The sequence below is a fragment of the Narcine bancroftii genome, chromosome 4 (assembly GCF_036971445.1).
Source record: "Narcine bancroftii isolate sNarBan1 chromosome 4, sNarBan1.hap1, whole genome shotgun sequence".
NCBI lineage: Eukaryota > Metazoa > Chordata > Chondrichthyes > Torpediniformes > Narcinidae > Narcine > Narcine bancroftii.
The window spans coordinates 24,365,927-24,383,013 of record NC_091472.1 but is presented as its reverse complement, the minus strand read 5'-3'; the positions used below and the strand labels follow the sequence as shown (position 1 = coordinate 24,383,013).

The 17,087-nt window shown below is 41.8% G+C and overlaps 1 protein-coding gene across 1 annotated transcript in view; it reads left to right on the top strand.

The window, feature by feature from the left end:
* ttc27 (tetratricopeptide repeat domain 27) overlaps positions 1-17,087 on the top strand; it is a 307,508-nt gene that overhangs the window by 278,709 nt on the left and 11,712 nt on the right. The window contains exons 18-19 of the mRNA XM_069930951.1: positions 11,421-11,532; positions 14,197-14,291. Of these exons, the coding sequence (XP_069787052.1) occupies positions 11,421-11,532; positions 14,197-14,291 (207 nt within the window). The remainder of the gene's footprint in view (positions 1-11,420; positions 11,533-14,196; positions 14,292-17,087) is intronic.

Genomic DNA, 17,087 nt, shown 5'->3' with positions numbered 1-17,087 from the left:
AAACCCTTTGCAGGCAGTATCAGATCCGAATCCAGGTCGCTGGCACTGTAATAGCATTGAGCTTACATTAGGGTTATGCTAACAGCGCCGATACATTGCATGGTATAAGTTTGCGTTGAGTGAATTTTTCTACCTGCGGTTCCGTATTTCCTGAATTCTTTCATTCTGTTTGTGCGATACCACCTCTGTAAGTTGCCATGAACCCCAATAACCCTCAAAGGATTTACGTCCTGCTCAAGGCTGAACTGATACTCTGTTCTGGTGTCACGTTAGAGAATGTGACCCCTCCCAGTGCTCCTCCCACAGCATTCAGAGAATGGCGGCTTACCCTGTGGCCATGACACTGTTTTCCAGCAGGTGGCACGGATCTGATGGTGGAATTTATTCCCAATTTCAGCCACAGACTCTTGTTTTCTTTTCAAAATATTCTGATTGATATTTGAAGTATAAACAATTGAACAATACAATTATACAAAGTGCAGCACAATTGAAATGAAAGAAAAAATTCAAATATGAACACAATTCAAAAATCCAGAGCTCATTGATAATAGTATATCAAAGCATGACATAAAAAAACAAAAGAGAGGAAAAAAAAGAAAGAAAAGGTGAAATTATAAATTATTTTCAAGAAAGATGTACGTTTTTATATCAGAAAAATTTTACAATTCTCTTTCCTTCTCTTCTCTTACAGCAGAGGTTCTCAACCTTTTTATTTCCACTCACATACCACTTTAAGTAATCCCTATGCCATCGGTGCTCTGTGATTAGTAAAGGATTGCTGAAGGTGAATCAATGAAGCATCAACAATTTTGCATTTGTCACATAGAGAATTTATATCTGAATAAAAATGAGATAATTTAACTTTAGACATATGTACCCTATGGACCACTTTAAATTGCTCGCAGTGTTGTGTACAAATGGAGGTTGTATTAATCAGATTACAAATAGATCAAGATTCAATTTTTATCATAGTAATAAAGCAGTGTCATATTACATGAAATTTATTGTTGGCTGCTGCAAGGCAGACAGATTTGCCACTGGCAGGAATTACTTAAACACCTCTTACAGTCAGAGAGAGAGAGAGAGAAGCAAAAGAGAGTCCGTCAGAGTTCACCAAGTGTCCGTAGATTCGCTTCCACAGCCCCTGCAGTCACGCAGAATCCAGTCCATACCATTGGCAACCTGAGCTCCACATCTGAACCTCCAAAATGGTGGCGAATCTTTTAAAGCCGAATTTTACCTTTTACTTAATTGATAGCCACACATGCAATTCTCTTGAAATGGAAATACAATAGTGCACCTACACACACACACACACACACACACACACACACACACACACACACACACACACACATGTGTGTGATATTATGTCTTAACTAAGTCTTGAAGAAATTTAGATATGCTATTAAATATGCTCCATGGTCCTGGAGAAACACTATCTCGTCTTTACTGAGCGAGTGTGGTATGAACGATAAATAAAAGTGACTTGACTTCAGAGACCTCGGCACATCCTCGCATTCCAATACCTGGCACCTCTCCAACCAGTTTGAGCCAGTCTCCAGCAATTCACCGCCCGATGTGAGTCTCATGACAGCAGCTTGCATCTTTGTGGGTTCCTTGCCACAAGTCGCCAACAGCCCATGCATGTACTGGTCCCTCAGTCGCAGAGCCCAGTCACTATCCCCGAGGGTCACCTTCTCCCCTTCTCCTTCTTTGACTGGGCATGATCTTCTTGTCCTCTGGTGCCCTGCTTCAGTCCTCCACTTGCCCAGAGTCTGCAGCCCCTCGTGGCTGATGCCGATTAATAGCTGCCGCCATCTTGAGCGCAGACCCATGGTCGTGGGATTTTAATTAAAACCACCATCAGCTCCCTCAACTGGCCATTCAAAGCCTGTCCAGAGCCAACGGCAATCGACTGGGTGGCTGAATCCTGTGGGAGCTTTGCTTCTCCACTCCCTCACTCCCCACAGTTCCGCACCAGCTGCAGTGCCACAATCTTTGTCCCAAACCTCATCCAAAAATTATAAATTCAAATCCTGTTCCCAATAATTCTAAATTTTAAATAAAATTTAAAAATTAGAAAATGCCAATCCACCGTTCCTTTTAGCTTTTTGAAGATTAGCTTTATTTAGGCGAGGGTGTTTTCCTTGCCATATGTAGGAAGATATAAGCAAATGAAGTAAATCACAACACGATTTGGGGATGAAAATTGGAATTGATTGGAATCGATTAAAAAAATTAACAGACACCAAAATAGTTCCACAGCATGCAAACGATCTTCAGTTGCTGAAACTGATTGTAGAACCTTTTCAAGCTTCGAATCAATCTCTCGTTGACATTCTTTCACAGCTGCTGTTATTTCTTTTGTTATCTCCCATGATTGCTTTTTCATCATGTCTGAGATGAGGTCTGAAATCAGAGGGGCTGTTTCTTCTTTACCATTTATCAATGCTTTGGCAACTCTAGTTGTTGTCATTTTCAGAAACAATAATATTAAATATTGAAGAGACATAGTTTAATACAATTTGGTTAAAAAGTTAAAGATGACTCTCAACTGTAATAGAATATATATTTGGGAGATAACTGGTAAAATTAGAGTAGGTTATATACATACACACATTTTAAAACAGATCTTATTTGAAATACTGAAGAATTCATATTCAGTGAACTTTACAGAAACTATGGAGAATGGTATGCACATTCCACAAGTAGGTGCTAATTGAAATGATGTCCTCAAATGAAGAGACTGGAGACAGGTCGTCTGTGTTGAACATTTTTACAAGGCTTCTGATCTTTCTGCAAAGAACTCCAGAGAAGTTTGTTTGCCTAAGACAACAGATGGGAGCAAAAGACGAACTCCTGTTGTTTGCTGGAGAAGGTCAGGGGTTTTGCAAGTGAGAGAATCACATGGGCTTTCTGGCAGTTGGAGATGAAGAGAAAGAGAGAGAGAGAAGGGTGAAAGAAGTTCTCTCAGCCAGTATGTGTGTGACACTGGAAGACAGCTGTACAGTCACTGCTGAAGCAAGCAGGAAGCTTGTTGGAATTAAAACAGAAAGCTCCAGAGTGGCGGATGGCTGGAAGTGCTACATGTCTTTTTTTTTTAAACTTTATTTATTCGTTCAAAATACAGATAGTAAATAACATATACAACAATAAACCAAAAACATAAATGTTATATTTTTTAGAAAAAAAAGGAAAAAACAAAAAAAGAGAACCCCCCCCCTTCAGCCAGCTCTCCTAAGGAGAGTCATAAAGAAAAAAAATTAAGGAAAAATTAAACAGACATATTAAAATCTAATCAACATAAATCAAAATGGAAATATTCTGAATATAACAACCACTTACTAATAAAAAAGCTATAGTTATCACACGAAACATATGTAATTTTTTCCATCATTAAACAGTATGTCCTCTCATTATGTCATCTATTAATATCAATCATATTTGTATCTTTCCACATACTAACAATACATTTTTTCTCTACAAATAATGCTAAATATACAAAAGCAAATTGAAATTTATCTAATCCCAAACCTTTCAGAGGTTGCAAACTGCCCAATAAAACCACCGTCGGATCTAAAGGTATTTTAGTCTTATACAGATTTTGATTTATCTCAACCCTTTTTATCCATACCATCCTATAACATTTAATACATAAATGAATATAACCCTTCTCTGGTACCTTCATAAGAAAAGTCTCAAATTTAGTCATTTCAGGCAAAATCATATCGCTACCAAACACACATTTTATCAAAGATCAAAATTTAAAAATAAAGAAACAAAAAATTCTTATCAATACCATAGCTGTCCCTCATCGTTACGCTTAATCGAACTGTTTAAACATCGAACATTAAAAGTAGCAAACCTCAACTTTAACATATCTACTAATACTAGTGAAGACCAATAATATCTTTATATAAAAACTCAAATCATCGTATATAGGCCCTCCAATAAGAGAAAAAAAATCATAAAATTAAAGCTAGATAAAATGAAAATAAAAAAAAGGAGAAAAAAAATTAACAACCCCCCCACAAAAGAAAACTACCAAAAGGCAGTAATCCCTAAACAAAATTTGGGTGTGGATCACCCACCAGTGGCTGATGACTAATAGAACCTAGAACAAATCTCTTCCTCCCCAGCCGAACAAAAAAAAATTAATCTCAAAATATCATAACGTAAAAAGTAAAATATGAATAAGAAGATTCTGCTATTAATTCAAGAGGTTCCAAACTCGGAGATCCAAGAAGTTGGACTCTTTCCATTCCCATTTTTCCCATTTCTACCATTTCTTCCATTTCCAGAACAACCAGATTTTTCTTTAGGAGACAATGGTGGACAATACTTTAAACTAAAATTTAAGAAGTTTAAACTTGAAAACAAAGGGTTAAAAAATGGGTACTTAAAAGTCCGACCAGAGAGGTCGAGATTACACGTCTAGACTCTACGCCATCTTGCCACGCCCCCAAGTGCTACATGTCTGATGTTTCTCTTGGAATAAGTGGAACAGAAAGGAACACTGTGGTCGCCTGAAAGAAAGAGGTTATCATCTGGGGCAAGTTTCATCAGCAAGACATTGAGGTGACTAATGGTGGTACCTCAGTGGTGGAAATCCTGGAACAACAAATCTCTCTTTGCAAACCTCCAAAGACCCTTCCAGAGCGGTAAACATTTACCTTTCGAGCACCAAAGCCTGGTGAACTTTATGCATGTTTAATTCTATGCACAGTATAAGAATTTTGGAAGAATGAGATGTGAGATTGACACACACATTACATACATGTGCACTTAGAATTAAATGGTGGTTAATATGGGTTGATTAAGTTAATAGAGATAAGTTAAAGTTTGATTCTGTTTTCAAGTTTAAAGATAATTAAAAACAATTTTAGTTTAAGTAACTACTTGTCATGGTGTATATCTATTGCTGCTGGGTTTTGGGGTCCTTTGGGCTCGTAACACAACAAAACTCAATATGTGTCAATCAATTTAAAATTTTTAAAGTAACAGGCCTTTTCAGCCCAAGAGCACATGCTACCTTAAATGCACCCAATTGACCTACAGCCCCGGTATGTTTTGAAGGGTGGGAGGAAACCAGAGCACCAGGAGGAAACCCATGCAGACATGGGGAGAACTTACAAACTCCTTACATACAGCACTGGATTTGAACCCCAGTCACAGGAGCTGCCACATCGTGGCGCTAACAGCTATGCTAACCTTGCCCAAATCTGTAGCCATTTTTTGAACCCTGAGGTTCAATAATTCAGAAATGTAAAGGGCCTACTCATGATCAGTGATTGTATGACATCATGTTTGAACATGGAAAAGATTCATTATTCATTCAATAATTCAATAATTGAGGATGAATAAGTCACAGATGATCTTTTTTCCTGTCATTTAAAAGAGATTTTGGGGTGACACGGTTAGCATAGCAGTTAGCACAATGCTAATATAGCGCCAGCCTTCAGGAACTGGCTTCAAATCCTGCGTCAAAGCATACTGGGGATCAGTCATTTGGGTGTAATTGGGTGGCATGGCCTCATGGGCCGAAATGGCCGGTTACCGTGCTGTACATCTAAATTTAAATTTTAAAATTAATTTTTAAAAATTAAAAAAAAAGCATTGTTCCTCTGGACACAGAGATCTCATCTTTTCTCAAAAGATAGCCTAGTATTTTTATAAACTCCATAGGAGAAGTTGTTCTGTTTATTCTCTTGTCTGACGGGAATGTTGAAAATGCTGCTTTCCTTTAGTCCAGATGTGTTGCGCAAGCCTGGAATGCCTGTCTCCTCCTAGTTCAGGCTGAACTGTTGCCTATGAGATCCAAGCTATGCACGGAGGCATCTGCTTATCAACCCCCAGGCAACTGAATTTAAGAAGCCTTCGGTTTGCTGTGCAGAATAATATTTAGCTGTAGTTGAAAGGTGGTTGGTAACTCCCCTATCCAGAAAATGTTTCTAAGCATTAGATTTTTATATCACAGGATCTGAGAATTTAGCTATGGAATTTCACCATTAATATTGTCCCAGTGGGCTTGATCCAGATGCTCAGATGTTTGCAGGGCCTAGAGTACTCACCGTGTTAAATCATTTCATTACCACTGGTCCAAAACAATTTTAAATGTATTTGACTCTCGATCCCTTGCTTCTTATAATCACAAAATTTCCATTCAAATCGTTGACAAAAATAAAGTTATTCAGTGAATGGGACTACACCACGCTGAGATATTTTTAAAAGTATGCTCACAATTTATAGTGCTAATATTTTTGAGTTGGTTTAAATCCGAAATTTGAGGGCATTCTTGGGAAGTTCTATGCATATGATTGCCATGCACTTAGTCTGGGATAAAGCCACTGTGGTACTTTTTGTATTGTGTTATGTCCGACTCTTTAGCCCAGTGGTTCTCAACCATTTTTTTCCACTTGCATGCCACCTTAAGTAATTCCTTACTAACCACAGAGTACCTGTGGCATCCTATGCCATAAGTACTCTGTGGTTAGTAAGGGATTGCTTAATGTGTTATGTGAGTGGAAAGAAAAAGGTTGAAAACCATTGCTTTAGCCTTTTGAGGGCAGACATTGTTCATATTTAATCCTGTATATTTCTGCAGCTCAGAATTGGCCCGAAGGTAGAGCATTCTCCCTCCGGGGAGCAAGTATCCATCATGGATACCAAGTGAGGTGGTCTCACAGCAGTGAGGTCATGGTAAAGAAACACTTCAGAAATGTAAAGGGCCTACTCATGATCAGTCATTGTATGACATCATGTTTGAACATGGAAAAGATTCGTTATTCATTCAATAATTCAGATATAAGATTCCAGATGTTATGGTGGGTAATTTATGACTCACTATTTTACTTTATAATTTTACTCCAATGTAAATAAATTGTTTGGCTTGTATATTTTCAACACTAATTATATTAAATTTTTTTTCAACCTTTGTTTTTCTTTTAATACTAGTTATATATAACATCTGACAACAAAGTTAGGAAAGGGGTTTGAGTTTTTCTCCTCTATTATTTTCTTCTTTCCTTTTTTTATATTATTTGAGGGTTTTTTTTCCAAAAAAATACATACTGTTTAGAATATGAATTACGGATATGATTTACAATTTATGTATGTTCATGATATACAGAATATCTTACTTAGTTTGTGTAACTGTCCATACTATCTTATTGTACCCTTTTTGTTTGTGTGGATTCTTCAGTAAAATCAATAAAAATATTTTTAAAAGAAAGAAATGTAAAGGGAGAAGCATTAGAGTTGTGTGTTTATGTGTGCTGTGACAGATTAATATGTTTTTGGGAGAGAAATTGTGGCAGGTTTTTTAGTGCAGGTCACATACAAACACTTCAAAACAGATCTTATTTAAAATACTAGAGCTCAGATCATGCTAGACAGGCCTAACCCTTTTCAAAAGCTTCAATAATGGATTTTTGTTTCCAAAAAGGCAACAGATGAAAGAACTTGTTAGAACCACAAGCTGTCTGGAGTGGAACTTGCTGTTCTTAGAGGGTCATGTGATTTTGCAAGTAGAGAGAGAAAAACAGGCTTTCTCTCAGAGAGAGAAAGAATTCAGTTCTGCTGTTTTACAGTCAGCAGCAGCAGCTGGGACTGGAACAGGACAAGCTGGAAAGCTAGAAAACCCCATTTAAAAGATGGGTTGTGACTGTTTAGTTTAGCCTGGTCAAAGCTCTTGTGGTTCATGTAAGAGGAGAGGACTGGCTACTTAATGTTTCACTTGAAATAAGAAAAACAAGGAATTCTGTGGTGACCTGACAGAAAGAGGTTATCACCTGGAGAATCCTGATGGGGCAATTTTCTTTGGCAAGGCACTGAAGTGGCTGGTTACAAGGAATCAGTTGTGGGTGTCCTGGAACAACAAATTTCTCTCTGAAAACCGACAAGAACATTTACCTTTCAAACATCAAATCCTGGTGAAATTCGCAAATGTTAAATTCTGTGCACAGTATAAGAATTGCCTGCAACCAGAATGAGAAGTGAGATTAGACTGTGAATCAAATAACTTTTCTGAACTTACATACACATTACATACACATGCGCTTGGAATTAGAAGGGGGTTAAGTTAGGTTAATTAAGTTAATAGTAATTTGATCCAGTTTTCATGTTTTAAGATAATTAAAAGCAACTTTTGTTTAAGTAACCATTTGTCTTGGTGAATATCTATTGCTGCTGGGTTTTGGGATCCTCTGGTCTTGTAACAGTAACACCACCAATGTAAACATTTGCAAAATAAGCAGGCTTGAAAAGAGAAAAGAATTGTAAGGGGTAAATCCTAATTTCCAATGAAAAAAGTTAGTAATTATCTAGAGCCAATGGCCCATGTTTAGTTGAGAGTGCCTGGCACTTGCTGTGCAGAAACCAAATTATATTTCTATATATTGAATAGGACAGGAACGCTGTGATTGAAGGAATTTTCATGACCGACAAAGACCAGAACTATGACCAATTTCCTCAATCCATCTTCTGATGGGCGACTGAAAATATCAGTCTAAGCCTTCAAGGATGCTTTTTCAACCTATTAAGCCCCCTCCTCCTGATCTATCAAATGCATTAAGGTACATTTGAGCACAGAGTCGTTTCTTTGCTACTGACGTCATGAGGCATTGTCAGAAAACTGAAGGTTAGCTATGCTATTGCAAACCTATGACTTAATTCTTTCCTTGACTGACAAGAGAATGTTAGTATCCTGATTTGCAAAGGCATTTTTGATCATGAATGTTTGAACTAGTTCACTGGCCACAAGAGGATGTGGAATTGAAAACAAGGTAATGGAAGAGATTAATGTATTCCTTTCAACCCTTGTTGAGCCCAACTTGCATGCGAGTTTTTAAACTTTCAAAGATCTTTCCAACCCTCATGAAATTCAGTTATATATTGAAAAGATACTTTTAAAATTGAGCACAGAATCATAGCAAAATTGAATAGGTGTATAGATAGAGGATTATGGGCAGGGTGCAGGTAAGTGGGACTAGAGGAGAGTACTTCGTTTGGTGGAGACTAGAAGGGCCAAAATGTCCTGTTTCCATGTCGTAATTGTTTTACGGTTATAAAAAAGTTCAACTTCTCACTCTGACAGGGTGTAGTATCCACCTGTTTCAAACAGGCTGCCATCGTATGGGTGCACAAGAAGAATGAGGTAGCCTGTCTAAATGATTATCAACCAGTGGCAATCATTTCCACAGTGATGAAGTGTTTTGAGAGGCTGGTGTAGATCCTTAATGATTGCTGCTATTAATTGCAGGAAAAAAAGAATCTCAGGGTTGTATGTAATGTCATGTATATACTCTGACAATAAATCTGAACTTTGTACTTTCAACTTTGAAGTTGCATCACTTGCTGTTGTTCATTAACTAAATTGTCACACATGAAAGGGGCTCCCAACTCCTCCCATTGTGCTCCACATATACTATATGTACATTGCACTCAACCCCATCTTTTACGGACTTTCTTGTTTTCCTCCCATTAGCTGCTGCCTTCTGCTCTCTATTCCCCCTATACACAGGTCTGGTTTAAGTGGCTTTGCCTGCAGGGAATATGCCATCTTGTCTTTGGCTTGGCTTCGCGGACGAAGATTTATGGAGGGGGTAAAAGTCCACGTCAGCTGCAGGCTCGTTTATGGCTGACAAGTCCGATGCGGGACAGGCAGACACAGTTGCAGCGGCTGCAGGGGAAAATTGGTTGGTTGGGGTTGGGTGTTGGGTTTTTCCTCCTTTGCCTTTTGTCAGTGAGGTGGTATACATTGGTAAACAGGCAGTAATCCTAACACCTTGAGATAGTGAATGTATGCATCATAAACTAGTGTTCTGGTAGAGGTGGATTGCACCTAATTGCAGTTTGTGTGGAAGAGATTGGGATAGGATGGGAGGGGGAGTCTGATTTTTTTTCTTCCCCAATCAACCAGATAGGTTCCCTCTCTCCAATTCGTGTATATACACCCCTGCATCACACATTCACTGCTCCCATGTTCAACACTGTGATTTACCATAAGATTTTTAATCATCTACGTGTAAGACAACAAAACATCAAAAAAAAGCAACCCAAACATGAAGTAGTTTGCATTTTTAAATTATTTTTACATTAAATTAAGAAATGTAGTGGAGTAACGTGCCCATACCGCCCCATTATACTCAATTAGCTTTCAACTCCCAGTACATTTGAAGGGTGGGTGGAACTGGAGCCCCGGAACAAACCCACGCAGACACGAGGAGAATATATATATATATATATATATATATATATATATCTTTGGCTTGGCTTCGCGGACGAAGATTTATGGAGGGGGTAAAAAGTCCACGTCAGCTGCAGGCTCGTTTGTGGCTGACAAGTCCGATGCGGGACAGGCAGACACGATTGCAGCGGTTGCAGGGGAAAATTGGTGGGTTGGGGTTGGGTGTTGGGTTTTTCCTCCTTTGCCTTTTGTCAGTGAGGTAGGCTCTGCGGTCTTCTTCAAAGGAGGTTGCTGCCCGCCAAACTGTGAGGCGCCAAGATGCACGGTTTGAGGCGATATCAGCCCACTGGCGGTGGTCAATGTGGCAGGCACCAAGAGATTTCTTTAGGCAGTCCTTGTACCTTTTCTTTGGTGCACCTCTGTCACGGTGGCCAGTGGAGAGCTCGCCATATAACACGATCTTGGGAAGGCGATGGTCCTCCATTCTGGAGACGTGACCCATCCAGCGCAGCTGGATCTTCAGCAGCGTGGACTCGATGCTGTCGACCTCTGCCATCTCGAGTACTTCGACGTTAGGGATGTAAGCGCTCCAATGGATGTTGAGGATGGAGCGGAGACAACGCTGATGGAAGCGTTCTAGGAGCCGTAGGTGGTGCCGGTAGAGGACCCATGATTCGGAGCCGAACAGGAGTGTGGGTATGACAACGGCTCTGTATACGCTTATCTTTGTGAGGTTTTTCAGTTGGTTGTTTTTCCAGACTCTTTTGTGTAGTCTTCCAAAGGCGCTATTTGCCTTGGCGAGTCTGTTGTCTATCTCATTGTCGATCCTTGCATCTGATGAAATGGTGCAGCCGAGATAGGTAAACTGGTTGACCGTTTTGAGTTTTGTGTGCCCGATGGAGATGTGGGGGGGCTGGTAATCATGGTGGGGAGCTGGCTGATGGAGGATCTCAGTTTTCTTCAGGCTGACTTCCAGGCCAAATATTTTGGCAGTTTCCGCAAAGCAGGACGTCAAGCGCTGAAGAGCTGGCTCTGAATGGGCAACTAAAGCGGCATCGTCTGCAAAGAGTAGTTCACGGACAAGTTTATATATATATATAATATATATATATTCCTTACAGACAGCACGGGATTCGATCCTGGGTCATTGGCGCTGTAACAGTGTTGTGCTTACCATGCCTTCTGGTTGTGCAGTATACCCTCATTTTAGTGTCTTGCCTTTTCTCTCCAGGCCCTACAGTATCTCAGTAAAGCACATCGATGTGAAACACAATCAAGTGGATGGGAGAAAGATGCTGCATCTTTTAAAGAAGTGGCAAAACGAGCAATAGAACTTGCACACGGTAAGTTGCCATGGGCTAGTATCAAGAGTCCTTAATTAAAGGAGAAAGATAGGAGAAAGCTGTGGTTTTAAGGGCCGTAGGTACTATTTCAAAATTAAAGGAAAAATTCCAGGAGGCTGCGAGGATAAACTATTTCACACTGAAATTTGTTCTGGAAGCCATGGTCCATGGGGTTGGCATAAACAGAATTAATCAGTGGCTTCAGAGACAGATTGGACAGGCACTTGAGAATGTTGCAGAAGGAAGGATGAAGGACTGCTCCACTCAGAGCCAACAATGACCGTGTGCTGCACCACTTTCTGTAATTCTGCGACCTCAGAGTGTGGTCATACATGATCAGCACTGAGCTTTTCAGTCCTGTTGCCCATACTGTCCAATGCGATACCAAGCAGGGGAGTGCCTGAGCTGTTTACTAACAGGTCGCACCTTTTCTGCAGTTCTAAATTGTGTTCAGAGAAATTGAGGAATGCAGAATTTTTAAGCTGATCACCACCTGGGCAGTGGGCTTTAGGTTGTACCCCCATCAGGAAAGGATACCTGGAGCTGTTAGTTTCAGAAATAATGTCAATGGAGTGATTGAGATGTTTAATTGAGGAAACTAGATTGACAGATGATCTTCCTATGCCCAACTGCTAAGAATTGAAAGATGCTGTCAACACAACATATAGATGTATCTGCTTTATTAACCCAAGCTAAATCTCTACATGCAATCCAGCATTATTTGACTCCATTTCCCTGCCACTATCCTTGATCCACCCCAGTTTCCTCCCTTGCACCATAATTGTGCTGGCTTCTGATCCTCATGCCTCATTCCAAATAGTAATTTTTCATACCTAATTAAAAGTCTTGATTTAGTCATGGGCATAAGCTGAATGCAAGAAGAGAGAATAGACTATCTTCCCTCCATATCAAGGTAACTTTACACAAAGCTGAATTAAAAGGAGCCACAGTAATTTTGAAGGCTCTTCACAAAAAAAAATGATATTAAGATATGAGGGCAGGCGACCCATAGCTAGGTAGTAGTACTTCTTCAGAAAATAACTGATTGCAGATTCATTAAGATTTTGTCCTGTGTGAAGAAAGATTTGGATTTCATTGGAGTAATGTGGCAAAAGATGAGATAATGGAAGCAATTTGTTTCCTACGATGATCTTTACCAAGACAGCTAAAGGGGCCAGGATTTGATCTGAGTCTGACCATTTGTCAAGAGTAACACAGTATAAATGAAGAGAAATCATGCCATTAAACAAAATTAGACAAATATATAAAACCAAATGAAATTATTCTGGCAACTTGCTTCAACGGGATAAACTCACATTTTATTTAGTAACTACACTTTAAGGGTTAACACAGGCTGAAAACCTTTCATGACAAAACCTTTCTACAGCAAAACTATCCACAGCTTAGTTTTCAGCCAGCATGGCACCATCAGGTGCAAATTATCAACAAAGTTAATGTTATTCCAGGACTCTTGAAGAGCGTGGTGAGGAAGGCCAGATGGGACATTTATAGGTCATATGATTATGAGTCATGTTTTTGGGAAATTGAAACAGAAAACAAATTTTAGTATTGATAAAGCAAGTCATGTGATTGAGACAACTGAAGAAGCAAGGTTGATTTAATAAGTAACCAGAGAGCTGCAAGACAGAAATGAAGTAACTTGGTATGAGATGGACACTTCTGTTGTTTCTCCTTGTTGGGGAAAAAACAGTGACCTACTAATACTATTGTAATGGTCATTTTTGATTTAAAGTAAAGGAAACAGGATCATTCCTATATTTGGATTGTGATCATTCTGATAGTCATTAGTCTAACCATGGAAGTCACAAGTTTTATTTCCCCTACACAAGGAAGAGGGGAGTTGTGACCATAATTTGTATGAAAGAACATTTCTCTGGAAGCAATTTGACAAGGATTCGTGAGTTTTGAGAAGTCCAATGACTCAGTGTCTCACCTACTTCATAATTACTTATGCATATCAGTTTAAATGTTGTGAGTTTCAACACAGGATTTCTAAGACTTTTCTGAATTGTGCCTAAGCTGTAATAGTTTGAGTAATTTACACACACCCCTACACATTTGCATATAGTTGGGGTTGTTTAGATTTAAATAAATCATTATATTAATAGTTATTAATAAATATATTGTTTTTAAAAAATAACACTATCTTGGTGAATTTTTATTGTTGCTGTTCTATGACGTAACAATAATAACCCAACTTGATTTCCATGACCATTATCAAATGAATCTCAACACTAGATGTTCGGGGGTTGGGGGGGTGGTGGGGAGTGTGGTGGGGAAGAGGACTGAGGGGTGGGTGTGAGGTATGGAAACTGGGGGGTAGAGAGTGTGGGTTATGGGGACTACAGGGGTCGGTGTGTGGTATGGTTGTTTATCTTTGCAGATAATTCTGTCTTTAACTTGTGTGTGTGGTTGTTTCCATCCAGCCTTCCTTCACCCTTTGTGTGCTCCTTTAACTTGTGAACTTATTTCCCTTTTCCTGGGGAGGTGTCACTTGGCGAGTTTGATCATTATGTAAAGAATCAGTAAGAGTGCTAATAGTTCAAAATCACATTTTTTGACCCCTCATTCCTCTGCCATCTACTGCTGGAATTGAAGTTGTCCCATAGTGTTTTTATTTTGGTTTGTGCATTTATTTTGCAGTGTCCATTAAATGCAGCAAAACTAACCCTCAGGAGGCTCTGCAGATGTTGTCCTCGGCTCGCCTCAACCTGCGTGGCTTGTCCAGCAAAGCACAGGTAGGACGCCTCAAATTCCTTTTCCAAGTTGCTTTAACCCCTGGACTTCCTTTGCAGCCTGCAGAAGCTCAGGGACAGTTGAGGCAAAGGGCTGTCCAGGAACCTGCCAAGTTCAGAAGACGAAATATTCTTGTGATTGTGGTCTGGGGTGGATAGATGGCAGTACTGTCTTTGTATTTTTCTCTGCATATGTGGCATTAAAAAAAATTTGCTGCTGTTGTATATTTGGCACTATCAGGATGGTAACTCAGAAGAGTGCAAGAGCACCTCAGTGGCAACGATTCAGTCTCTCTGGTGCCACAAACTATTTGGGGGCACTCTTGATGCCAATCTCTATGCCAACTCTGATGGGCCATGAGAATTTGGGATGTTGCTTTCAAACTCATTAGGCCTGGCATTATCAACATCTGCTCCACTCCCATTTGTATTTGTTCATTCAGAAAGTAAGGTGGTGTAGCAGTCCTTCGGAGCTCCCCCAAGGGGCCTCACAAAATGAAGGACAAACGCGACGATCCAGCAGGCTGCACAAGACCCGCAGCGCTGCCCTCCAAATGGCCACAACCAAAAGACCTTAACTGGCCTATCAGGGGAAGTGGATCACAAATACACCAATCAGTACTGAGAGGGTTTTGACCACGCCCCTCAGCTTGAGAATAAAAGCAGGGCTGTGAGCGCAATAAAGCAGAGCGTGTTAACTACACCCAACTGAGGTTTGTGTCATTCTTTCTGGGAACAGCGTGTTCTTTCTAAGCTAACCTGCATACAGCTATAACCTCTCCTGTGCTAGAGGCTCCGTAGGGCCATAGCTTGTAACAGCCAGCAACAGTGGTTTCAAAAATGGATTCCTGGAAGGATACAAATTCAAGTAACTGAGATTTGGAAATAATACAGCAGTGATTCATCTGATTGATGTTTCAACTGCATCTGTGAATGGGCTGGCATTTTTGTTCTCCACATCTGTATTTATGCTCTTTGTTTTAATATGTAAAACTGTTACATTTGCAGTGTAGAGCTTCATGGTTTGGGTATGGGCAGCAGATGATAGTGTAGGGTGGCTCCCTCTGCTTCAGTATCCTTTTCAGTAGCTCCTCCCCCCAACCCCTACCACCCCCCCCCCAGTCTCCATACCCCACACCGATCCCCTGTCAGTCCCCAACCCCTTAGCCCCTGCCCCCAGTCCCTAAATCCTACACCCACCCCCATCAGTCACCATACCACACACCGACCCCTGTAGTCCCCATAACCCACACTCTCTACCCCCCAGTTTCCATACCTCACACCCACCCCTCAGTCCTCTTCCCCACCACACACCGCCCCTCCGTCAATCCCCATCCCCCACAACCAACCCCAGTCCTCCCACATCCCCAGCCCCAGCACTCTCCCCATCATTCTTCATCCCCAACACCCACTCCCCATCAGTTCCCATCCCCAACACCCTCCCCATCAGTCCCCATCCCCCCGCATTTACGTCCCCTGTTAGTCCCCATCTCCCCCAACACCCCATCAGTCTCATCCCCCACCCTGTCAGTCTGTGCCCCCTCACACCCCACCCCACTGTGTTCCCATCCACCCCACCCACCCATCAGTCCCCATTCCCCCCACGCCATTCAGTCCCCATCTCCTCCACACCCACCTCCATCAGTCCCCATCTCCCCCACACACCACCCGTAAGTCCCCATCTCCCCCACACCCCCTCTGTTAGTCCCCATCTCCCTCACACCCCCTCCATCAGTCCCCATCTCCTACTCACCCCCCTCCATCAGTCCCCATCACCCCCCACACACCATCCGTAAGTCCCCATCTCCCCCACACCCCCTCTTAGTCCCCATCTCCCCCACATACCATCTGTAAGTCCCCATCTCTCCCACACACTCTTCTGTCAGTCCCCATCTCCCCCATTCCTCCTCCGTTAGTCCCCATCTCCCCCACAACCCCCCTCCATCAGTCCCCATCTCCTCCTCACCCCCGTCCATCAGTCCCCATCTCCTCCATACCCCCCTCCATCAGTCCCCATCTCCCCCCACAAACCATCCGTAAGTCCCCATCTCCCCCACACACCATCCGTAAGTCCCCATCTCCCCCACACACTCTTCTGTCTGTCCCCATCTCCCCCACTCCTCCTCCGTTAGTCCCCATCTTCCCCCATACCCCCTCTGTTAGTCCCCATCTCCTCCACACCCCCTCCATTAGTCCCCATCTCCCCCACACCCCCTCCGTTAGTCCTCATCTCCTCCACAGCCCCCTCCATCAGTCCCCATCTCTCCCACACCTCTTTCGTCGATCCCTATCTCCCCCACACACACGTCCATCAGTCCCCCTGCCCCACGCATCCCTCCGTTAATCCCCATCTCCCCCACGCCCCCTCCATCAGTCCCCATCTCCCCTACACACCCCTCTGTTATTCCCCCTCCCCCACACATCCCTCCTTCAATCCCCAATTCCCCTACACACTCCTCTGTCCCATCACCCCACACCCCCTATGTTAGTCCCCATCTCCCCCAAGCATCCCTCCATCAGTCCCCATTTCCCCCACACACCCCTCCATCAGACCCTATCCCTCCACCCCCATCAGGCTCCCTTCCCCACACATCCCTCTGTCAATCCCCAATTCCCCCACACACTCCTCTGCTCATGCCTGTCCATCCTCCAGTCCCTTACGGTTGTGTGGCTGTGCTGTTGTTTCTCAGTCAAGCCATGACGTCACATCAGTTACAAGCATTTAAGCCAGACCACCATGTTCGTGTCAAGTATAAAAACTCAGCATTGAATACCAATGGGAATGTTTCACACACCACT